General features: G+C 36.8%; 1 protein-coding gene across 8 annotated transcripts in view; it reads left to right on the forward strand.

The window, feature by feature from the left end:
- LOC129368484 (unconventional myosin-XVIIIa-like) overlaps positions 1–22366 on the forward strand; it is an 82978-nt gene that overhangs the window by 58133 nt on the left and 2479 nt on the right. For 5 of the 8 annotated variants that reach the window (XM_055043473.1, XM_055043477.1, XM_055043472.1 and 2 more), the window contains 9 exons: positions 180–293; positions 1203–1319; positions 3049–3132; positions 8537–8674; positions 9299–9484; positions 9576–9715; positions 11573–11617; positions 18876–18998; positions 19511–20870. In XM_055043473.1, the coding sequence (XP_054899448.1) occupies positions 180–293; positions 1203–1319; positions 3049–3132; positions 8537–8674; positions 9299–9484; positions 9576–9715; positions 11573–11617; positions 18876–18998; positions 19511–20855 (2292 nt within the window). In that variant the 3' untranslated portion in view covers positions 20856–20870. The remainder of the gene's footprint in view (positions 1–179; positions 294–1202; positions 1320–3048; positions 3133–8536; positions 8675–9298; positions 9485–9575; positions 9716–11572; positions 11618–18875; positions 18999–19510; positions 20871–22366) is intronic. The other 3 variants (XM_055043479.1, XM_055043474.1, XM_055043478.1) reach the window with 2 other exon arrangements.

Here is a 22366-nt window from a genome sequence, read left to right on the forward strand (position 1 = left end):
TGACAGTACTGTAGCCTTTAATAAGTAACAAAAATAACTGCGCAAAAGAGGCTTTTCAGAGTTATAGAAATTGCAACAGCGAAGAAATCCTTCATCATATCCAGCAGGGATTCTTGATCTCGGCCCTCTAACGTTTGTCCTTCGCTTCCTTCCTGCACGTTTCCCACTGTGCCTCGCAGCTGGAGGAGTCAGAGTTTACTTGTGCTGCAGCAGTGAAAGCTCGAAAGGGCATTGAGATTGAAATTGAAGATTTGCATATTCAAATGGAAGATGTGGTCAAAACCAAGATGGCGGTGAGTTTTCACATCTTTTTCTTTTGCAAAGTTACAGTGGAATAATTGAGTGTATGTTCCAACTAATAGAACTTTAGCTTGGTTTTCAATTTATATCCAACACAAAATACTTTTTTACTCAAAATGTAATTAACACTGTACAGTTTGACCCATTAGCGCCTACATTGTTTTCCTTTACATAACTGAAGCTTTTTTTCCTGTACTTGTGTTTTATTTTTTTATTATTCACTTTTCTAATGAGGAAAAACCCCCACAAACAACAATGTGTAATTACTCAAGGGCCTGTGCATATCAAATTCTCACTCTTCAAATTGCAGCAGGGTCCTCATTTATATGCATACAAGAGGCCATGCTGGGATATTAAAATAATAAACGCCCTTTGGCATATGTCTGATTTGAACATTTTGCTCTAATGGTTAAATGAGCTTTGCTGAATGTTTTTCTTTTTTGTTTCTCAGTCTGCTCATTAATAGCTGTCTCACGAGACTTCTTCCTACAATTTCGACTCATAGACTGAGGATATTTGTGTCTCTTGGGATGCCACACAGTGTGCTATGTGTCTCCGTTTTGGTTTTTAATTGCTACATTTATGGCAAGGGAGGGTCTTGCAAATGTCTTAGATTAGAGAATTCACATTGAGAACTGGCATTTTACCAGCTGAAACTCCAAATAGGACATCGCCAGTACGCTGCTCACACTGCACTTTCCCTGGCCTAAATGAGCCAATTGATTATCTCCAATTGGTGTCATCCTCCAGCCAGAACCCTGACAAGATTGTTTCAACACAGGGAGAGGAAACTCTGGAACTGCTCTGGCATTGGCTAATCACAGTTTATCATATTTAATAGCTCATGAATAAATCCTGACATTTAGTGTTAAGGTGTGTTTTTCTGTCCGTTTGTCATCTAGCTGGAGGAGCAGGTCAGCCGTCTGCAGAGAGAGAAGAACGACTTGCAGTCTCGCATGGAGGAGGATCAGGAAGACATGAATGAATTGATGAAGAAGCACAAAGCAGCAGTTGCTCAGGTAGCTGAGCCTTTGAGGAATTTCAGTCATCTGTTTGAATGGATTTGAAATGTCATCGCAAACACCGGTAGTATTGTTAAGAAATGGGCCATGAAAAGATTTATGACCAGTCTACAAATTAGCGCATTCTGAGGTCTGGGAAATATCGATGCCCGCTAGACAAAACAAACAGAGACAAAATGCACTAAAGCCAAGCGGACCAGTCCAAATCAAGTTGGACAACACACCATCTGGTTAAAAACATAAAGAAAGAAAAAACACCACCAGAACAAATATGCATTCAGTCCAATGATGTTTTGTATGTGTCCATTTCGAATTTATCTGTTATATTTGGGGGCTTTTGGTTGGATTCCGTCTGATGCGATGGTTTTTTTTCAGATTGCAGTTACTCTGTCCATTTGATCTGCGTCTGTTTGATCTGATGCCTTTTGCCCAAATCAGTTTTGTCAGATGCCACTCAGTTTGTTAGCATTTAGTCTGCTGTTATTTTATGTCAGGTGGGTAAGTTAGATGGTGTTTACTTTCAGTCTGATCTAATCACATTGGATCTATCTGCATTTGGTCTCGTGTTCAAGATTTTTTCTGAGAACAAAAAAAGTCTTGAATAAAAATAGCACATTATCAGAAGATTAATTTAACATTTAGACAAAAATGTCACATAATCAATTTCACTAAACAAAACAGCAGCAATTATTATCAAAACAATTTTACAGACATAATGTCTTACATTTACATTTATTTAGTGTACAACCTTTTTATGTAGCACTGGCATTTCTTTTACAAATATTTTTTTTTCTCCCTCTGAAGATATTAAGAAACATCAACAATAAAATCTTAAAATGAAATAACTTACTGTCAGCTAAAACAGCAGGTTGATATAAAAAATTTTATGCAAAGTGGACTAAAGCAAAATAGGCAATAAATAATCACTGTATTCAGTTGAAGTTTGTGAATTAAAAGTGCCGATTCCAAAATCCACAAGGTCACACATTTAAAAGCAATAGAAATAAAATGCCTCAATTTTAAATTTCTGTTTTGCAAACTAATAAGCTAACATGAATTGTTTAATATGTTTGAGTTAGCTGTTAGTTACTGTAAACAAAATGAAATATCTGGGTTTATTTGAGTCCACAAAACCACAACCTTGATTTTCTCCATTGCTAAGTGTTGCTGCTAATAAGTCCTCAGTTTAATCCATTTGTTTTAAAGGATTTTTTTTCTCACTGTAGATTGTTTTGATTTTGTTTAGTTTATTCTGAGTCCCTTTGGTATATGGTTTAGTCATTAGTTTCTAGAAACTCTTTGCTATTATTTGTTTTTGAGCATTTTTACCTTTGTGTGGTAATATTTTCCTGAGACATGAGGATGATCTAAAATGTACATCATGCTTATGTCTTCGTTGCACCACTTATCTAACATCTGGTTTAAAAATTAGACATTACATTACGATAATCACTTCTTTTCTGCAGTGTGGTTTCTGTGTCGAGGACATATTTTCATTCTGATACAGCATGTGCTTTCGAATCAGAGAGATCTGCTTTACATCGAAACCACATGCAAGTTGAACTTGCTGTGTTCATGACCCATTAACATGAAAACTAATTTTGATGCAAGATAATTGAAACATTTCAGAAGCACTCGAAACACATCCTTTCTTGTTTAATCATTTGTTTGAAAGCGATTCTTGTTTTCTGTTATGTTTGTCTGGATGTGCGTTTGTGCGATGTAGTCGGCGAGGGACTTGAGCCAGATCAGTGACCTGCAGGCCCAGCTGGAAGAAGCCACAAAGGAGAAGCAGGAAGTTCAAGAAAAGGTACAGTAAAAAGAAGTATTCGTAAGGATCTGCACAGCGGTCTCTGGGGAACCTGCTCACTGCCTCAGCACTTCTCTCTGATTATGCTTCAGCGTTTTTGAGAGTACCACTGATTATTATGTCCACGAATGCTTGGTTTCTATGGCTTTTTTTTTTCCCTCTGAAAATTGCAAATGTAATCTACATGTAAATAGTACAAATCTGTGAAAATTCACAGCCAATGTGGGAAACTGTTCTTTCACCTCTCTGTTCTCATATACAGCGAAGGCATGTGTCAGCAAACCATTACACTGAAGAAATTAAAGGACTCATTCAAGGCTTTTTCAATAATTGTCTGCCAACACGACCTCACCACTTCAGACTCAGGGAGTTATCTTGTGTTTTTAGGATAATTTGATTCGAAAACACAAGAACCCTAAATGAAAAGTGGTAATTTGAAACCAGTGCAATGAGAAGTGCTTTCTGTATTGAGACTCGGCTATTAAAGGAATGAAATGCGATAAGGGAACATAACAAAACAACACAAACAAATATCGGTCCTGTGCGTTATGATGATTTCAGTCAGCTAACAAAAAAAAGTGTTGTTCTACTCTCACACATATCAAAGAGGCACTTGCTGCTGTCGTTCACAGTTGAGTCATTTTTTAAATGTCAAACAGTTTTTGCTGGAACCATTCACAAGGCCGTCTGATACATGCTACATTCTATTAATCGCATTATGTTTTGATACACAATCTTTAACCTGTAGGTCTGATTGGACATGGAGCCCACTGCATTTATAGATGATAGCTAATGTCTTTTGTTTTATGCTTTATGGTTTTTCAAAGCTTTGAGCTAACGATAAAAGTCTTAGTTTATTTTGAATTATCCTTAAGAACTATAACAAAGGATAATATCAGAGTAGCATTCAAAAGGGTTTCTTTGTTGGGCCTTCTTCTGCAACCATCAATTAAATTAGTTTAAGGGGACTTAATTCCACCTGTGATCAAGGACTGGCTCTTTAAAGCAAGGCTTTACCCTTTCAATGATATGAAAATGATTACAGAGTTCACAATAAACAGACTTTAGCATCTTGTCATAGGAACTAACACAGCTAGGACAACTAGCATCTATAAAGCAACATTCTCGTATTTCCTAGAGTTAATACTTTCTTAATATAGTCTTATCTTTAAGTTTAAAGCACAAGAGGATAAAAAGGACTATGTTTTACTCTTTTTCTTATAATAACTGCAAATTGTTCTTGCATTTTCAAGAGGTGCAGTATTACAATTGCAAAGAGCTATTTAGATGCAAATTTTTGGTATCCTTTTTGCCAGTAATAGATTTGGTCAGCTGAATGGACTTTTGTTACCTTTCATAAGGATTTTAGTGCTAACATGCTAAAGTTCAGGGGGAATAGTAGAGATATCAAAGAAGTAAAGGAAAAGAAAAAGGAGACACGTGATTTAATGGGAGCCAGTGAAATCTGTGCAGTTCTTGAATGAATCCTGACATGTCTCTACATAGCTTTCTTTTAAGTAGCTTCTTACATCTCTGCTTCTCCTGACTTAATTTTTAAACACCTCACTGATATTGATAAATGTGATCTGTCTCTTTTCTATTTTTAGAAGGGCTTAGATTTTGGCTGAAAAGGAGACAACTTACAAAATAAACAACATGAATCTTTTTTTAATTTTGCAAGTAATTCTAAATGTGATTTTAGAATTTGTTCATAATTAATTTCTGATGAACAATCTGACAAAGAAACTCAGCATAGCACTGTACAATGGGTTGGGGAAAAAAGCTGATATAGACATTTTGCAGCCTGACTAATACTTTTAATGAATGTCTGGCTGAATCCCTTAGATGATTGTAATATGAACGGTAGTGAGATGCATAATGTAGCCCTATAACAAGTTTTGGCAATACTCCAGAACATGCAGACTGTCGATTGAGGAGAAATTGGTTATTGAGCATGCAGGGAGTTCTGAGAAGAATGAGATCAGTGATCAATAATGGGCTGGAACAGGATTGGAAAGCCTCAACAAGAGGCTGCTGGAGAAATAATTCTGCTAGCTTTAACCCACCTTATGATACGTGAAGAGGTGATGTGCTTTTCTGTGTGTCTGTGTTCATTTTAATTACCGACTCACCCGCCACATATAGTTTTACATCATTTTTTTTATTCATCACATCTGTATTTTTTTATTTAATTTAGTTTTTCAGTCTGGATTCAACTGGCATAAATAGGTGGAGACTCATCCGACATAATATTATTAATGACTTTGTCCTAAATTTTCTCCTCAAGTATTGAAAACCAGAAAAAATATCATTTTATTTTGCTTGGTGCTCAGGATTGTTAGCTGTTGAATATTTTGGCAATCACAAACTAAAACATGCCGTAAATGTGATTTAATCTAAAGTGTCATGAAAATCTGTTCTACTTATAATAAAGCTATAAAAAAACAGATAAAATTCATAACCAGCAAAAATTTTGTTTTAATGGTACGCTGATAAAGGCTTAAATTGACCCATTTATTGAATCCAGGGTTATTTATGTGAACTCCATGCAAACTGAGAATGTATTGTCAATAATCTTTCAATAGCTGTTAACTTCTGATATCTAAATTACTGTCTCCTTGTTTAAACTTGAATGCCTTTCTGGTATGTTAATTGTTTCTATTTAATATTTAGACCCAGTCTGTTCATAAACCTATTCCTGTGACCCAGATGCCCAACATCAGTGAAAGGATGAGTGCTGCTGAATCCTGTCATCCTTTGACCTTTTTCTCTTCTGGACAGTCACAATTTTCACTTATTTATTTAAATATTTTAAGAACCAACAGATGGCTGACTCTGGAGTGACCATTCAGAAATCCAAGGGTCACAGTTTAACTGACTCCACAGCAGCATGTTAGCCTCATCACCATAAGCATGTTATTACTCAAAGTGGTATCTAGCTGCAGATCTTATTTTATGTTCTCCGGCATCATACTGAGCAACTGTCTTACAGCTCACCAACAAAAAGCTTTTTTTATTTGAATCTCATATACAGCGAAGGCATGTGTCAACAAACCATTACACTGAAGAAATTAAAGGACTCATTCAAGGCTTTTTCAGTAATTGTCTGCCAACACGACCTCACCACTTCAGTCTCGGGGAGTTATCTTGTGTTTTTAGAATAATTTGATTCGAAAACACAAGAACCCTAAATGAAAAGTGGTAATTTGAAACTAGTGCAATGAGAAGTGCTTTGGTGGAGCGACAATGGTTTTATATGATTTATCCCATCTTTGAGCTAGTTGGTTAAATTGCTGGATCCTGTGAGGTGTCAGCTAATGGTTGAGGTTCAGAATAAATGTAGATTCATATGGTAAAAAGGTTAATGCATCTGATTTAGACCTGTTTTTATAATAGAGCTTTTATCCTGTTTTCCTAATGGAGTACCATTTGCTCAGAGGATAACCTTTCTGGTGTTAGGTGTGACATATATTAATGCAAAGGAATTTTCTGAGCTGATGGATCGATGTTGCAAAATGAATTTCTTCTGAGCTGCTGAAGCTGAATTTAGTTTAACTGCAAAACCACCAACATTCCTATATGCCATTAAACTGCCTGAGGAAGTAATTTTACCCCCTGTCAATGCAGTTTTCATAATGACAAAGATGACATTTCTGGAGGCATTATTTTTTTTTACTTTTCAGTCTTGCATATATATCTATCTTTTGCAGAAGAGAATATTTATATACATAAATGTTTTAAAGCAATTTTCATACTCGGTATGTAAAAAAAAACAGCCCACTTATCAATCTTTTACAATTTTCACAATTAAGCTAATAGTAAATAAAAACACTGTCGCCTTCAGAAAACGTATTTCTGTTTAGGAATATCTCAGTAACCATTGGAGTGTGAACCTAAGTGCTCAGCTCACTTTGTTCTGATATTTTAAATTTGTCTATTTATTTTAGGTGAAGCAGTAAGAAAACCATATCAACGTTTTGATTTAAAGTAGCTATTTTGTTTTGGTTAATTACATAAAATTCTAGTGAAATACATTATATGCATGTTAATTGATAAAAGTGTGAAAGAGTTTATGATAATGTTACAAATAAAATAGACAATGTATAGACTTATCTCACAATGCATCCAGGATTCAAATTTGTGTTCTTAAAATTAAGAAAAAAAGATGCAATTTAACTATCTTTGAAAGGTGTGTTGCAAGCTCTGTTATTTTATTATAGATTATTAATAAAGTAAATGCTTGTCAAAATGTTTCAGGCAAAACACCCTGCTGAAACTGCTGACAACCTCAGTATATGTTAATACTAGAACCAGTCCAAGCCTTTACATGAGTCAAACCCTGGTTATACATTATTAAATTATGTCTCATCATAAAACACGAACATTGGTTATTTGATCATTTTTAACTAGTCGCGGGTCACCATGCATGGTTGTTTTATTTTCTGTGAGTGTTGGCTCTGTCTGGCGTAGACTGGCATCCCTTCCTCTCCCCCGCTTCCAACTGGGATAGAACCCACTGTCCCTGCGACTCTGTACAGGATAATGCGGGTGTAGCTGATGAGTGGATGGATCTGCACTGGATTAAACAAATACAACCATCTGCTGCAAAAACAGTGTGTAGCTTCTGCCACTCCCGAACACCACAGCGCATTCCTGCTTTATTAAAATTTACGTGAGCTGAAGCCACTCAAGGCCCACCCTTCAGAATATTTCTGGCTACACTTAAGATGCACAGCAGGCTGCAAGCCACTGTTAAAGTGTGCCAGAGTAGGCACTGATTGTTATCTAAAGCATCTGACCTTGAAGTGGTTATCTCATTCCCAGTAGGAGGGAAATCTGGCTTCTTTAGAAATATCAAAGGAGAGCTCCAAATCCTCCTTGTCTCAGATGCAGAAGTCCCTCATTAGGTGCCCTGCTGCCTTTCGGGCCAGTTTTGTTGTGACGTGTCTATCTTCCTTTTATCAGTCATGGAAGAAAAAAGGATTTAGATAGAACAAACGTGCTTTGCATGAAGCTGAAGCCTCTTTCAAAGCCTGTGAAATTACCGTGACTCACTGTTACTCAGCCTGAACCACAAGCTTTTTTTTTTTTCTCCTTTTTTTTGACCATTTTAGGTAGAGTGGAGGCTTATCTCAAACTCATTATTCATACTGGATGCATCTTATTTATATTTACCAAGACAGAATAAATTAACTCAAATTGGGTGAAAAAGTAAACAGCAATCTATTTTGAAGACTTAAAGATCAACACTTGCTCTTAATGTTTAAATACCTTACAAAAAGACGCAGGGACTTCGGGGGGAAGGGGAAACTGGTAAATAAGGAAGTAGTTTGCAGCGACTATTTCTCCCCAGAAACTGACGTTGAATATTTATATCTCTGCCTGGTGTGTGATATCCTTCCAGCTCCATTCACTCCAGAGCCAGTTAGAGTTCCAAGAACAGTCCATGGTGGAGAAGTCGCTCGTGAGCCGCCAGGAGGCAAAGATCCGCGAGCTGGAGACTAAGCTGGAGTACGAGAAGACTCAAATTAAGCGCTTGGAGGTAAAATGTAATAGACATGTTCTGTGAACATACATATATGTAAGGATAGAAACTGGACTTCTTTTCATAAATTAGAAACAGTTGTATTTTAAAATGTTTATTAAATAGTAATTTATAAATGCAAACATTAAAACCTGTCCATTTTTTTAATTATACAATGTCAAAGTTTTCTCAATGTGTTCAAATATTCATAAAAGGTTACTTTGATTTTAGATATTAACAACTAAATTATCAGTTTGTTGGATTTGTTTTTGATTTGAAACGATGTGAAATAAAAGTGTGCTGATATTGTTAGTGTTACTCTTGTGAAATAAAAATATGTGTATAAAGATTGTGTAAATTAAACTTCAGACAAGATAAAGTGGTAATTTATCTTGTGAATTAATTTACAAATATTTGTTTACATGTGGTAATCAGACAGTATTATTTGATTACAGTATTTGAAATCAAACAGTATTTTGTTTGATTTCAAACAAAATCAATTTTGAAAAAGTATTTCAAAATGCTGAAATCAGTAAAAAATACTGATTTCAAACTGTATTTATATGTCTGAAATCAATTTTTAAAGCTAAGCTGTTAAATGGGAACATTGTGCTAACCACATTCCTATCATTTGCTTGCCAGAGCCTAGTGGGCCGTCTGAAGGAGAACTTAGAAAAGATGACTGAGGAGAAAAACCAACGCATCACAGCAGAAAACAGGGAGAAAGAGCAGAATAAGCGCATGCAGAGACAGATAAGAGACATAAAAGAAGAAATGGCTGAGCTGTCCAAGAAGGAGGGGGAAGCAAGCCGGAAGAAGCACGAACTGGTAAGGTTTTAGCTTCCTTAATAAGCTCACTTGTATTCAAATTAGCTTACGGAGGAATGATGCCTGTTACGTGATGTTGTTCATTTGCCAGGAAATGGATATTGAGAGTTTAGAGGCAGCAAATCAGAGCTTACAAGTGGACCTTAAGCTGGCCTTTAAAAGGATTGGGGACCTGCAGGCGGCTATCGAGGATGAGATGGAGAGTGATGACAATGAGGACTTGATCAACAGGTACACTCCAGCTTTGAAGCTGTGAAAATTAATGTAGACCTTTTGCATTCCAGCCATTTTACCATGTCACTGGCAAGAAATGCACAAACATGTTAATGTTGGCAGTGTACCAATTGGATGAGGTCCTATTTTAATGCTTTTAGGGTTGCCAACTTTTAGAAATTGATTTAGGGAGCACACACTGCACCACCCTCTACCTCCTCTTCTTCTTTGTACTGTGGGGGAATAAAGTGGTCTGCATTTTCCCTCTATAATGAAGACCTTTGGAAAGGAAAATACAAAATTTGGATAAATTAAACCGTTCTAAATATAGCCACGTCTGTATTTTGAAATGTCAGGAAATTGTATTAGATAATGTTGCAATGGCAAACTTTCAGACTCTAGGTCCAACAATGAAACTGACCAATGTTCCTGAGGGATTTTTACAAACGGCATGTTCTGTTAATTTGTGTTTTCAAGTCCTTATATAACTAAAATGAACATGTTTCATATATTAACTGATTTGTTTATTTTTATTCAGTGTTGATTGTTTTAAAATGCTAGAAGATTCTTCATGCTTAACCCAGACACAGGCTGTTTGAAGGTTGATTTTACATAAAAGGTTGACGTTTCAGTTTATTGGATTTACATTAAAATTACAAAATTAAATTTCTAAAAACTTTTGGCGTTGTTTTTAACTAGGCATTGTTTTTAATTATTTGTTTCAATACTACTAATAAAAATCTCAATAAAATTAAATAATTTATCTCATTTTATGCAATTCATTTAGATTTCTTAGTCATGTTTTCTCCAATGGTCTTGTTTATTTTAGCCTGAAACAAAACAAAATAGTGTAAAGATAATTTCAATAGTTTGCAGTTTATTCTGGTGTGTGGTAAATTTAATTATAGCAAATAACATATTTTATTAAAGAAATAGTACCTCCCTGTTTTCTGATTCTAGTTATTCAGAGAGTGAAGAGTTTCTAAAAACATTATGATCAATAAGTTATTGATATTAGCTAAATATATTTGATATATAGTTATCTATATTTGTTTTGCTAGGATCTTAACATTTTGGTCATTAATACTGTTACCTTTTATAAAATAATGCTTGTTAATTTCAGGATTTTTCTTGATTTGATAAATGCATAAACCACTTGATATGTTGTGTTTAATACATAGTGGCTCTTTAAATACCAAATATGAGAGATTTTTCTTTTTTAAGGGAAGGTTGACAAACCTGATTTATGCACACAGCTTTTTCCAGTTTGCAGGGACAGAAAAGAGAACCGAGCCATCATTAACGTTAATAATCTCAACTGTCTTTCATGCTGTGAGTCAAATCCGCTGCTGTGTAAAGGTCTGTTCCCTTTGCTTCAGTACACACAATTGCAGTATAGCTAAAGGCCTAACAAACTACAAAAACCTGCTGCTTTTCTTAGCAGGCTGTCAGTCATCTCTACATACATTTCAAATCTCTTTTGTACTCTGAGTCATGTGCTTTGTCTGCTCCGAAAGTACTCCTCAAAAGGTTTAATTCAGCCTCCTGCCTCTGATCTTTTGTCTCTTTGCTTTTTTCCTCGCTTGTTTGATTACCGCCTGCCTCTTTACAGTGAGGTTGAGGGTTATGCATGCTCTGAACTCTGGGAAGTAAACACCGACTGCAATAATACAGACTTCCAAAAGGAAGACATTACAAACAGCAGCTCTGTTTGCAGAACAATACATGGTTATTTTCATGTGTTTGCATTAGTGTAAAAATGTTTCACTTTGGTGATATTTCATTTTGTCCTCCTTTTGCTCTGTTATTTGTGTATCTCACCTTTGCTGTTTCTCTTTTCCCTTCCCTTCTTGGTGTCATCTTCACTTCTGGCAGTTTGGAAGACATGGTGACAAAATATCAAAAAAGAAAGAACAAAATGTGAGAATGGAAAAATGCATCCTTTGTTTCCGTCGTCGTGTGTTGGTTGAATTTTTTGTTCACACCAATTTTAACCACAGGGGAGAATAATGCACTATTTCTATTCTTTCACGCTTTAGTTTTCTCCCCCAGTAGCCCTGTGAAGAGAAGGCATTTTAGACAGAATGAAAGGCACTCTGTGTGTTATACATCACAGGTAAAAGCAGCATTTAAAAGATGGCCCCATGTTTGATTTCATTTTATTTTATTTTATGCCAAGTATCTGCAGGTGTACACAGTCTGCCTCACTGGAGATTTCAGGCTTGTTTGGTAAAATTTGCACATAAATAGATGATATACTATAATTGAAAATGTCAGTCACTCTTCCTTAAACCAATCTCTATGCTTTGGAAAATGTCTTAGAAGAAAAGTAGTAAAACAAACCTTTGGTAATAGTGCATTCTTATACCCCTGGTTTTTATTTATTTTTATTTTTACATCAAACATTTTTTGAAGCTTGATTGCATGCTATCAAGTGTTTAGGATTAAGGGATTAGGCTGTTGGATTCAACTTTAGTAACTCCTGCAGCTTTTCCAAAGCATGTACAGCATGTACAGTCACATTTTGCAGACGTTTACAGCCTGTTTGACACATGATCAGGAGGAGGTCAAGTCGAATTGCTAGTTTCATTGTGCTCATGTAAAATTTAACATCTAAATGATTTGATTTTTTAATATATATTTGAATAATACCTCTAGAATAATATATCATTCTATAGTTGCAAGCTTACAATAAGATTGCTTTTTGTAAAGCAGCTCAACTAAAACAAGCCAGTACCGGCTGGTTAATTACTCTTTTAGGCATCTTTACAGAAATGCCGCTCATAACTTGAAAGGTATAATATTAAAAAGGTATAAAGTTACTAAGCATGATGGGCAGCTCTCCCATAGGTTTCCACCTAATGACCGTGTTTTTCTCAGGCTGCAATATTTCCAAGTAACTCAATTAGTCCTTTTTGTAATCAAGCTAAAAAGTATATAAGCCTTTGGAGAGGGGTAGATGCAAACATTTTGAGAAAACTATAGCCACTCCAGCACTTTCTGTGACAATTTACAAACCAGAAGAAACACAACATAAAACATTTAACTTTTTAAAAAGTTCATATATCATATACTAAATATATGTAATTTAAAATAAAATGACACAAATTATCTGATAGTCTTAGATAAACTTGTTTAGCAGTCAAAAGTGAAACAACAAAAATTGCTTAAGTGTGTTGCACATAAAAATCAGCTATTCTATTTTTTGTGTGTGTAATTTACCATATGGGCTGTAATGAGATTTTGTGCCATAATCTTTATATCTCTCTTCATTCTAAAGTCTGTCTTGTAAACCATCGATCATCTTTATTTTTCAGTGTAAATGATGAATAGACCTGAACTTCTGTTTTAGGTGCACTGAAAATAAAAAATTCCATAAAACAGAATGACATTTAATAAATAAAGTATTCAATTAAAAATCATAAATTTGCTGGTATTATATGCAACATATTTTTTGCATAGTAAAGAAAATGCAAAAAATTATATATTTTTAAAAGCTTTAGCACGACATTAGAAATAGACGAGCATAAAATTCAATGTGTTGACAGACGAGTCAAGCCTGGACCTGGTCCATAATCTGATCGAGGTCATTTGTGGAAACATTGTTGTATTTGTAGATAAAATAAAAGGTTGATGCTTAGTTTTGCCAGAAATTTTGCAGTATCTCCTTCATGTGAGCCTCATATCCTGTACAATCTCATAAGCTCTATTTATTTCTACCCCCCAATTTATTCATGTGCCTCTTTTTGGATGATCCAATCAGTAGTTGGATTACATCCTTTACATACAATTGGATGCGACTCCCACGTGAGCTGGACCCTTGCAACTGTTTGATATTATGATGAAGGCCCTGGGATTGTATACCAGTGAATACACAGTCAGCATGTTGTGCAAAACAATAGCACTGCAGTGCACCACTTTAAATGTTTTAACTCAAAGCTCAGCTGTTTTCCATGCATGCAAGTTTTCCACTACTAATCCAATCACAGTTAATCACTCTCTTGAGAGAACATTTACTTCAGTGCAAAAGTATGCTTGTTTATTAAAATGCCTAGTGACTTTCTGCAAATGTAAAATGTGTCTAAGAGTGATTGCCATTTTTTTTTTTTTTTTTTGCTGCCTTGTTTTGGATGTTGAAAATATTTTGCGACCTTTCATTAAGATATTTAAATCTGTGTGTACCGTCTGTCAGTCCTTGGTTTCCTCCTTTAAATATCTGATTTGTCTCATTCATCATATTTAGATTTTTTTTTGTCGCATTTTCATCTGAGCACCCATGTGTATCGGTGTTCTTCGTTTTTAAATTTTTTTTGTCATGCAACTTGAGTAAAAGAGCGATGATTTGCCGTGTTTACTTAATCACATTTCGCCTCCTTTCAGCACCACTGCATTAGCAGGATGGATGAACATTAATGGAGGAGGTGATTTTTCTTCTAATAATGAAGTGGAATTTCCACATGATTTGAAACCCTCTTCCATATTTTCACTCTCCACATTTGGAAACAGAGGTTATAATAGCGACTCGATTATTATTGCCGGGAGAAGATAATGTAAGTTAAATTAGTGTTCAGGCTTCAGAATTTCCCCTCTCACACTGCAGCATTGAACTTTGCAAGACACTTTAATGCCTTACTGACTGGTTGCTTTATTTTTTTGTTTTTCCACCTTTCCACAAGGTGATTATCATTGTGACTGCAAAGGGCAATGAGTTTGCAAAGTGTGTCATGCTCAAAATTTTACAATGAATTGTCAGAACTAGCATAAAAATACCCTTTTATGCTTATTTTAGCTCAGCATTAAACTGATAGCACCAAGCCATACGGGACTCAGTGCTGAATGTAAGTATTTGTGACAAAGATTTACAACTGGTGCGGGCAAATTGTCAGAAGCGATTAATGTTGACTTCACAAGTCCCGAGGCTTGTTTGTATCTGAAAGCCTCTGGACTGGTTTCCTAGTATTGCGCGACGAGGGACAATCAGTTGTGACACCGTTTTTACAGCACTCAATTGCAAGCCACCTTTTATTTTTGCACACTTGTACGTGTTGGAGAGAGACTGTGGAGAAGAGTTTGCCACTGGCTGGTTAAGAGTTGTTTTTTTTAACATATCACATTAAAAAGTCACAGTATCACAGAGCTGACAAATGGGCAACATGTGTAATCAACTTGCTGATATTACTGAGACCATTATCTTTCTTTTGATGGGCTTTTATTGGCGGTAGTTAATAAGCTGATGTGAAGAGAGAAGGGGTGGAAAATAAACAGATAAGCTTAGTTTTCATTTTGCCTTTGAAGCACCTCAAAAGTTCTGAATTTTATTTAGAAATTGCTTCTATTTTGCTCTTTAAGTAGCAGTGCCTCCTGTTTAAACAGAATATGCCATAGTTACATATATAGTCTAAAGCTGATAATTGTTGAGCTTGTCACAGTTTTCTTAGCTGAACAGCATGTGTTAGTATGCAACACTATTTTGCAGTTCATCACTTGATATATAGTTAGAAACAAGTCTTTGTGGGGAGTACAATCTCATCTGCCATTATCTGTTGGGGTAGCGGCATCAGAACCAGGGATATTCAAAAGCTGAACAACCTGGTAAAGAAGACTGGTTCTGTTCTGGGAACAACTCCGGAACCTCTGGAGATTTTTTTTTTTTTTGCATAAAATCAAGAAAATGACAGACAACCTCTGAGCATGCTCTTCATGAGACTGTCATACTGTAATAGTGTCTTCAGTCAGAGGCTTTTTCAGAGCCATTGTAATACAGACGGTTACAGGAGGCCCTTCTTAAAGATTGAGGCCCTTCTTTCCCACAGCATCATATCAGCATCCATGACAACGCTGAAGGAAATTGTGTCATATGAGTTATAGCAACATTTAGTTTCTCTCTGGTATTAATAGATATTCTTGATGGAAATGAGCAGACCATAAGTCCACCTAAATAATTTCCAAACAACTACAAACCTAGGAAAGGTATATGAACCTTCCATCTTGTTTGTTGCAAAATTCAGAATTTCATTTCAACCTTTTCAGGCTAATTGATACAGCGGTCAGGGGTCACCAACGTAATGTAGAGTATAACCAACGTAATGTAGAGTATAGTGGCATTGAACTTGTTTGGCTGAAAAAACAGCAAAAGTTCTTTACAGCCTCTTGTAAAAGTGCAGATGTTTAATATCTATTAGCTTGAGCTGCTTTTATAAAAACTAAAGTTAAAAAAAACATTGGATGTGTCTGACTAGCCATCTATTGAGGATTTTTTATTTTACTTTGATACACATTTATGTCGATATAACATGTTTACTATACAAGTAGGCTATTACACTTACAAAAATATATATGTATGGTTTTTAAATATTTCTGGATTTTATGTGTTCAGCAGTTATGTTTTAAGAATATAGTTAGCAAGCTATTTCACACATCTGTTAAGCAGCCAGTTGCAAGTTTGTATGTCCCAAGCAGACACACTCTGCCACTTGGGACAGAGTGTGTCTATCCCAAATGTCAGAGTGTGATATTCCAACTGATTAACCATTATCACATGATTATACCTGTTACACTGCAAAGATTAATGACAACAAATATGCATATGGTTTGCAGTAACCTTTTGACCTGCCGCTAAGTCTTTGCATCAAAATTATTAAATTAGTAAACAGATTATGCTATATAGTTATGAAAGCAATATGTCTAGACTATTTTAGTAAAAGTAGAAATGTTGTTTTTTGTTTTTTTCTTCAGATCAAAGTGATTACATGGTGCCACACTTTTTTTTTTGTTTTGTTTTACATTTAGTTCAAATACCATGATAACTTTGTACTTTTCCTTTTACGGTTGTTACACCCTGAGAATCATATAATAGCCCAAGCCTACTAAAAAGCCATTTTCTCTAACACTCTAATGGCTTTTTTCCCACAATCACCTTTATGAGTAGCCATCTTGTTTTTCTTTTTTTCATTATTTTTTTTAGGCCGGTGTAAAAAAAAAAAAAAAAAAAAATGAAAGTGAGATAGAGGCTTGCTTTGTTATCTGAGGAGGAAAATGACTGGATGTGAGTCATAGCGTTTGGGGACAAGGGGACAGGGGGTACGGTTGAGTGCTGTGCAGTGGGAGACCTTCCGTACATTAAGGCAAGTACTGCATGAGGACGACTGATGGAGCCCAGCAGCAGCAGCGTGCCTGTCATTTCACACTTCTTGGAACATCGTGCTTGCACCTTGCGAGCGTTTTACGGCATGTTCCAGGGCTCAGATAGATAAACTTGTCCACAAAGACAGATCTGTGAAGTGCATCACTGTTTCTCATTTTTTAATACTTGGTAGCTCTGTGTGTAGTTCCGTGATATACAAGGCCAGATTTATGAAACATGGCTCTTTGAAAATTACTGTAGCTAGGGCTATAAATAATAGTACAGCCAGTCATTAATCAAGTGGAGCTCAAAATTGCAGATGTTTTACAACAGTGCTGTCATCACTGGTTTGGATATACAGTCTGCCGTCTTGCAGCTAAGAATTGTATAGTGCAGGATGTCAGTTTTTGTGACAGACCTTAGCACGCTGTCAAACATACTTTGGGCCTACGGAGCATATGGGTATCTGCTATGTGCAAATGTATTCTCACACATAACGAAAGCAAGGAAGGGAGCACATGCACTCATGTTGCAAACAGTATGTCCTCAACAACAGAGCTATTCTCTCTTGATGCCTATCAGCCATGATGAATTTCCTGCCAAATTAAACTTCCAGGATTATTACATTATTGAAGGTATTCACCACAGGTCTGAATGAGCAGATACCGTCTCCAGGTGGGAACAGCTTTTTTAAATTTATTTATTTATTTTTATCTTCATCTGTTGGTTTGTGTGTATTGATCGTGATGTCAAGCTAAGAGGCCACAAGGCTGCCTGGTGGCTCTGCTCCAATACCAATCACCGAGGGACAGAGGACGTGCAACACAGATGCTCAAAGCTTAGACCCAACAAAACAAGTTAATTATACCTTGAAGAGTTTTCTTCACAAAGTGCACTTTCACTGGTGCTTTTGCGATGCGGTTGTATGCTGAAAGGATGTGATGCTTTGTTTTTTTTTTAGGCTGAAATTTATGGAAATGATGGAATCACAGCTGTTGCTTAACCGTAGCCTGTCTAATTTGCTTTGGGTCATTACACTATCCCCTATTATTACGAGAAAGACTACAAGTGCAAAAGCTCATCCGAAAGCTCTGGAAATGTGACAACTAATAATTATTTTTTCTGTGTAACTTCTGAATATTTCTAAATGGTAATGAGTGTCTGAAAAGTTTGTTGATTCTAAATGGTAAAACAAAAACTAAATATTTGTTCTGTAAATTGCTCGCAGACATATGCAGATTTAGGAAAGATGTGTAAGGAACGAAATTTGGTGTCAACACAAATTACAGTGTTTTACAAATAGATCCATCCTCCCTGAACTGTGTTTTATGTTACAAGCACAATGTTTGATACACTAGACTGAATTTTATTTGATAGATATTGCAGGCAGTAGATCATAACTATGAAAGAAATCATGCTTTACGTCTTTAGACTTAAAAAAATAATCTAAAAGTGTGACATGCATATGTATTCAAATGCTCTTAAATATAATCCAGTTGATTCAGCGCAAAAGACTGTGTGGCAAAAAAATGAAACTGAATGTCATCCAAAGACCATGATCATTATGGTGATATATAATGGTTGTAGCATCATTCATGCTTTTCTTAAGCAGGTACAATGAAGTTGTAAAATTTGATTGGAAGAGGCTTGAACCTCAAGATATTCAAATGTCAGAGTTAGTAAAAATGTTCATTTCATATAATGCCGGAGGATGCGTACCCTAAAAGGTGTGCAGCTTTTAATGGTGTGAAAGACCATGCGTCAAACTACTGAATCAGGCTGCCTGAATACAAATGCACATCACACAGTTCACATTTTAATAGTTTAGAAGTTCAAAGTCATTTATCACATTACTTCCATTTCATAATTATACAGTACTTTATGTTGTTCTTCAACATAAAATCTTGCCAAGTTCAGTTTATGTTGTGTGATAGAATGTAAAAAAAAAATCACAGGTGAAGAATACTTTTGCAGAGCACTGCATCTTACTAGAAAAGTGTAAAAAAAATCTATATATACAGGATTCTTTTTTGAAATTTGCTCGATTCTTCACAGTGGAGAGGGGACTGAAACTGATTCAGAAGTGGAGGACCGGGTAGATGGAGTTAAGTCATGGCTCTCAAAGAACAAAGGTTCCAGCAAGACTTTGTCTGATGAAGGGAGTCTGAAGAGCACCAGGTTAGTCCTTGCATGCTTTGTATCGTATCTGATGATCGTCTCGTGATTAAACTACCTCAATTTCCTATCTTCAAAAGGCCCACGATTACCTGGGGCATTGTGCAACAGAAGGAAGGGTATCTCATATGATTAGGTGTCAGCTCTCTTTTCCAGTAATCTGTCTAATGACAGGAGGTGGTGTGGGGAAGCGGCTGCTGTCACATTTATTGAGGTGGCCTGTGGCCAGTTGGCAAGCCTGCCAAATGACGCTTCTGACTCTGTCAGATAGGTCCTTTCACTAGTTGATTGCCTCAGTTATAGCAATGTATGCTGTGCACAACAGCAATAGTCAGAGGTACGGTTTCCAAGGACAAAATGAAAATGACAGCATCGAGCTGCCAAAAATGTAAAATCATCCCAGCCACTGATCTGGAGACAATGTTTCACAAAGCCAAAGATTAGGATTTATCATTTACATGTATATCTTTCCTTGTGGTTATCTCTGGTGTCAAATTTGTTACGTAACTTTCCAGATATGCAGCAAATGCAGATGCCGCGGAGATGAAAGAAGGTAAGGAGAAGATGAGTGACGGCAACAAAGATAAGAAGGAAGTAGAGCAGAGCAGATCAGTCTCTGTCATGAGTTCCCTTAGCTACAGAAAACGCTCCAACTTGAAGGACTCCATTGGGGGTACTGGAGATGAGAATTCGCTGTTCAGTACTCTCAAAGAACAGCCAAACATACTGGATCACACTGCCATGCGCAAAGCGAAGTCAAAATCCGGTGAGCTCCAGGAAGACAGGAGAAAAACTCAGGCTGAAGAAGATATGGATGACAACGGCTCTGTCATCTCTATGGCCTATTCTGAAGCCACAAGCCGAGCCAGGAAGGGCTTAGAGTCCCGCTGGACCTCTCGCAGCACCCCTGAGTTTGATACAGAGTCAATGGTGTCCTCAGTAGCTCCAAGCAGGGTATCCACGAGGAGGGGGATGCTTGACATGGATGATGACAATAAGTCAACCATTAGCAGCGTGAGTCGCGCAAGCCCCCGTTCTCTACGTCGCAGCAGCTCTTGGAAAGATGACAAACGAAGCAGCTCTCGCTTATCCGTCGCCCGCAGTTGTGGCCTCAGCGAATTTGGTCTGCACGTAAATGACGACGACGATGCCCACAGTGTGGCTTATGGAGAAGGGAAACATTCACCCTATAGTCCCCGGTCTACTAGTCGCAGCTACTCTACTCCACCTCAACCGCGCTCCTCAGACAGCAATCCTCTCGAAGCTTCTGACATTAAACCAGTCACACACCGAAACTACTTGGACCCTGACCTGGAGGCTGCAATTAATGAGGTGCTAAGCTTCAAGCCCATTAAGTTCAAGCGTAGCAAACTGGACGAGTCGAGTGGTGACGAGGATGAGAAGAAGGTCCAAGGAGGTGAGGACAGGCGAAAGAAGGGGGAGGATGAGGGCATGTCAAGCTGGTCCAGCACCCCCCGCAGTCGTAAGGATAAAAAAAGCAAAGTCTCATCTTCTGAGTCCTCTTCCTCCTCATCCTCCTCTTCCTCGTCCTCAGATGGTCGTCACAGCAGAAAAAGCACAAAGGGAAAAAAGGACAAGAAGTCCAAAAAGAAATCCAAGAAAAAGCAAAGTGAATCAGAGGATTCCTCTTCTTCCTCTGAGTCGTCCGAGTCTTCCTCTTCGGATTCAACCGTCTCTTATCGAAGTTCCAACAGTGTTAAGAAGGGCCCAAAACAACAGCGCGATGATGACAAGGAGCGCTCTGCTCATGGAGAAACTAGCAAAAAGCAAACTAAGAAGAAACAGAAGAAGGTGGATAGCTTGGTGATGAAGTACCTCTACAGGCCTGACAGTGACTGATATCAACAGAATAAGGTGACGCATGGTGTGGTATCCAGGAGCCCGGCATGGATTAAAAAGAATTGAGAGTCTTCACCTCCACATACTAACTTTGCTGTGTGAGATTTAATATTTTCAATACTAACTCTGATACGCTAATGTTTGCTTGTACAAGATGAGTCATAAGCCCTTATTTCCTTTCAGACAAGTCACATTTCCCTTTAAATTTTAAAGAGCTTACTTTAATGCTTTTTCGGGCTCTTAATTTGCTTTTATTTGAAGTGCATTATCATATGCTGTCATCACAGCCCACGACGAGCTAAGATTGCCTTCCATAAACACTGAATATAAACAGTGCAATTACCAGCATTTGCTCACCTGTGACTGCATGTGTGTGCTGATTTTCTGTCATGGTATTCCTCCCTTTTGAGGTCGGCGCTGTTTTAAGTCTACTTTGGTCTTGGCCCCTGTCATACTGGGTTATCTTTTAGCATCAATACGAACTAATCTAGATTTATACTAAATGAAGGTACCAAAACAATTATTGAGAGCAGGTAAAATAACTGCTTCCAACCTTCAACCAAACCTCACTTCAAAACTCTTTAGCTGTCCCTTTACAGATACCTTTGTTGTCAATACTGAGCCAGTCAGGATTAACACATTGCCATCCTTCTGTGGGATCTTGGATTTCATGTTAAAATTTGCTGAAATTCTTCCTTAGACTCATCACAATTTCACACAATGTTCATGTGCAACCCAACAATTTACTATTTTTCTTACCATATTGTCATGCTTTTGACTCCATTTTTCTTAAAAAAAAAAGATTGTTTTTGCTTTTATTGTGTAACTGTAGTCACTCTAGATTTCTGTATACACACACGCACACACACACCAGCTTTGCATCTAAATGTCACCATAATTAACTTACTAGTTGTATTCCTGTCTAGTAAAGAAAGGCATATCTGCAAATGTGAGACTTTCTTCTAATGTTGTTTGCTAATGCTATAAGTGCACAGTGTTGAAAGGAAGAGTCTGGCTGTGACTTTTTCTCCTACACAGAGATTGGATGAAAGCATTCCATCAGCCAGATCGCACCTACAGTGAAAAGAAAAATTGGTGCAATTTTGGCTGCCTCATTGCCAGACACTTTGCTTTATAAATTAAGTGTTGAAATTAGCTTCGAGCTCCAAAGGCAGTCTATTTTAAAATGATTTTTTACAGATATTTTGGGAATCACTGTTTATATTTAGAGGTACAAAATTAGATCTAAATAAGCTTGTCTGAAGGATGCTGACAAATGTAGGGTTGTAACAATAGCTCTGTTGAAACAGAAGCACCATCAAAACACATACAACTGCAGAAACTAACAAAAAAGAAAAAATCAAAAGCTGTGGTGTAACAAACCAGCTGCTACAAGAAGTTAGAAAAGTGAACACATTTGTAGTGGCTTTCAATAGAAATACATTGGCGTACCCACTACTTTCTTTGTAGTTGATAGTCATACATTTAAATATAAGAATTTGTAAAAAAAA

The sequence above is a fragment of the Poeciliopsis prolifica genome, unplaced genomic scaffold (assembly GCF_027474105.1).
Source record: "Poeciliopsis prolifica strain line A6 unplaced genomic scaffold, Auburn_PproV2 SCAFFOLD019, whole genome shotgun sequence".
Classification (NCBI taxonomy): domain Eukaryota; kingdom Metazoa; phylum Chordata; class Actinopteri; order Cyprinodontiformes; family Poeciliidae; genus Poeciliopsis; species Poeciliopsis prolifica.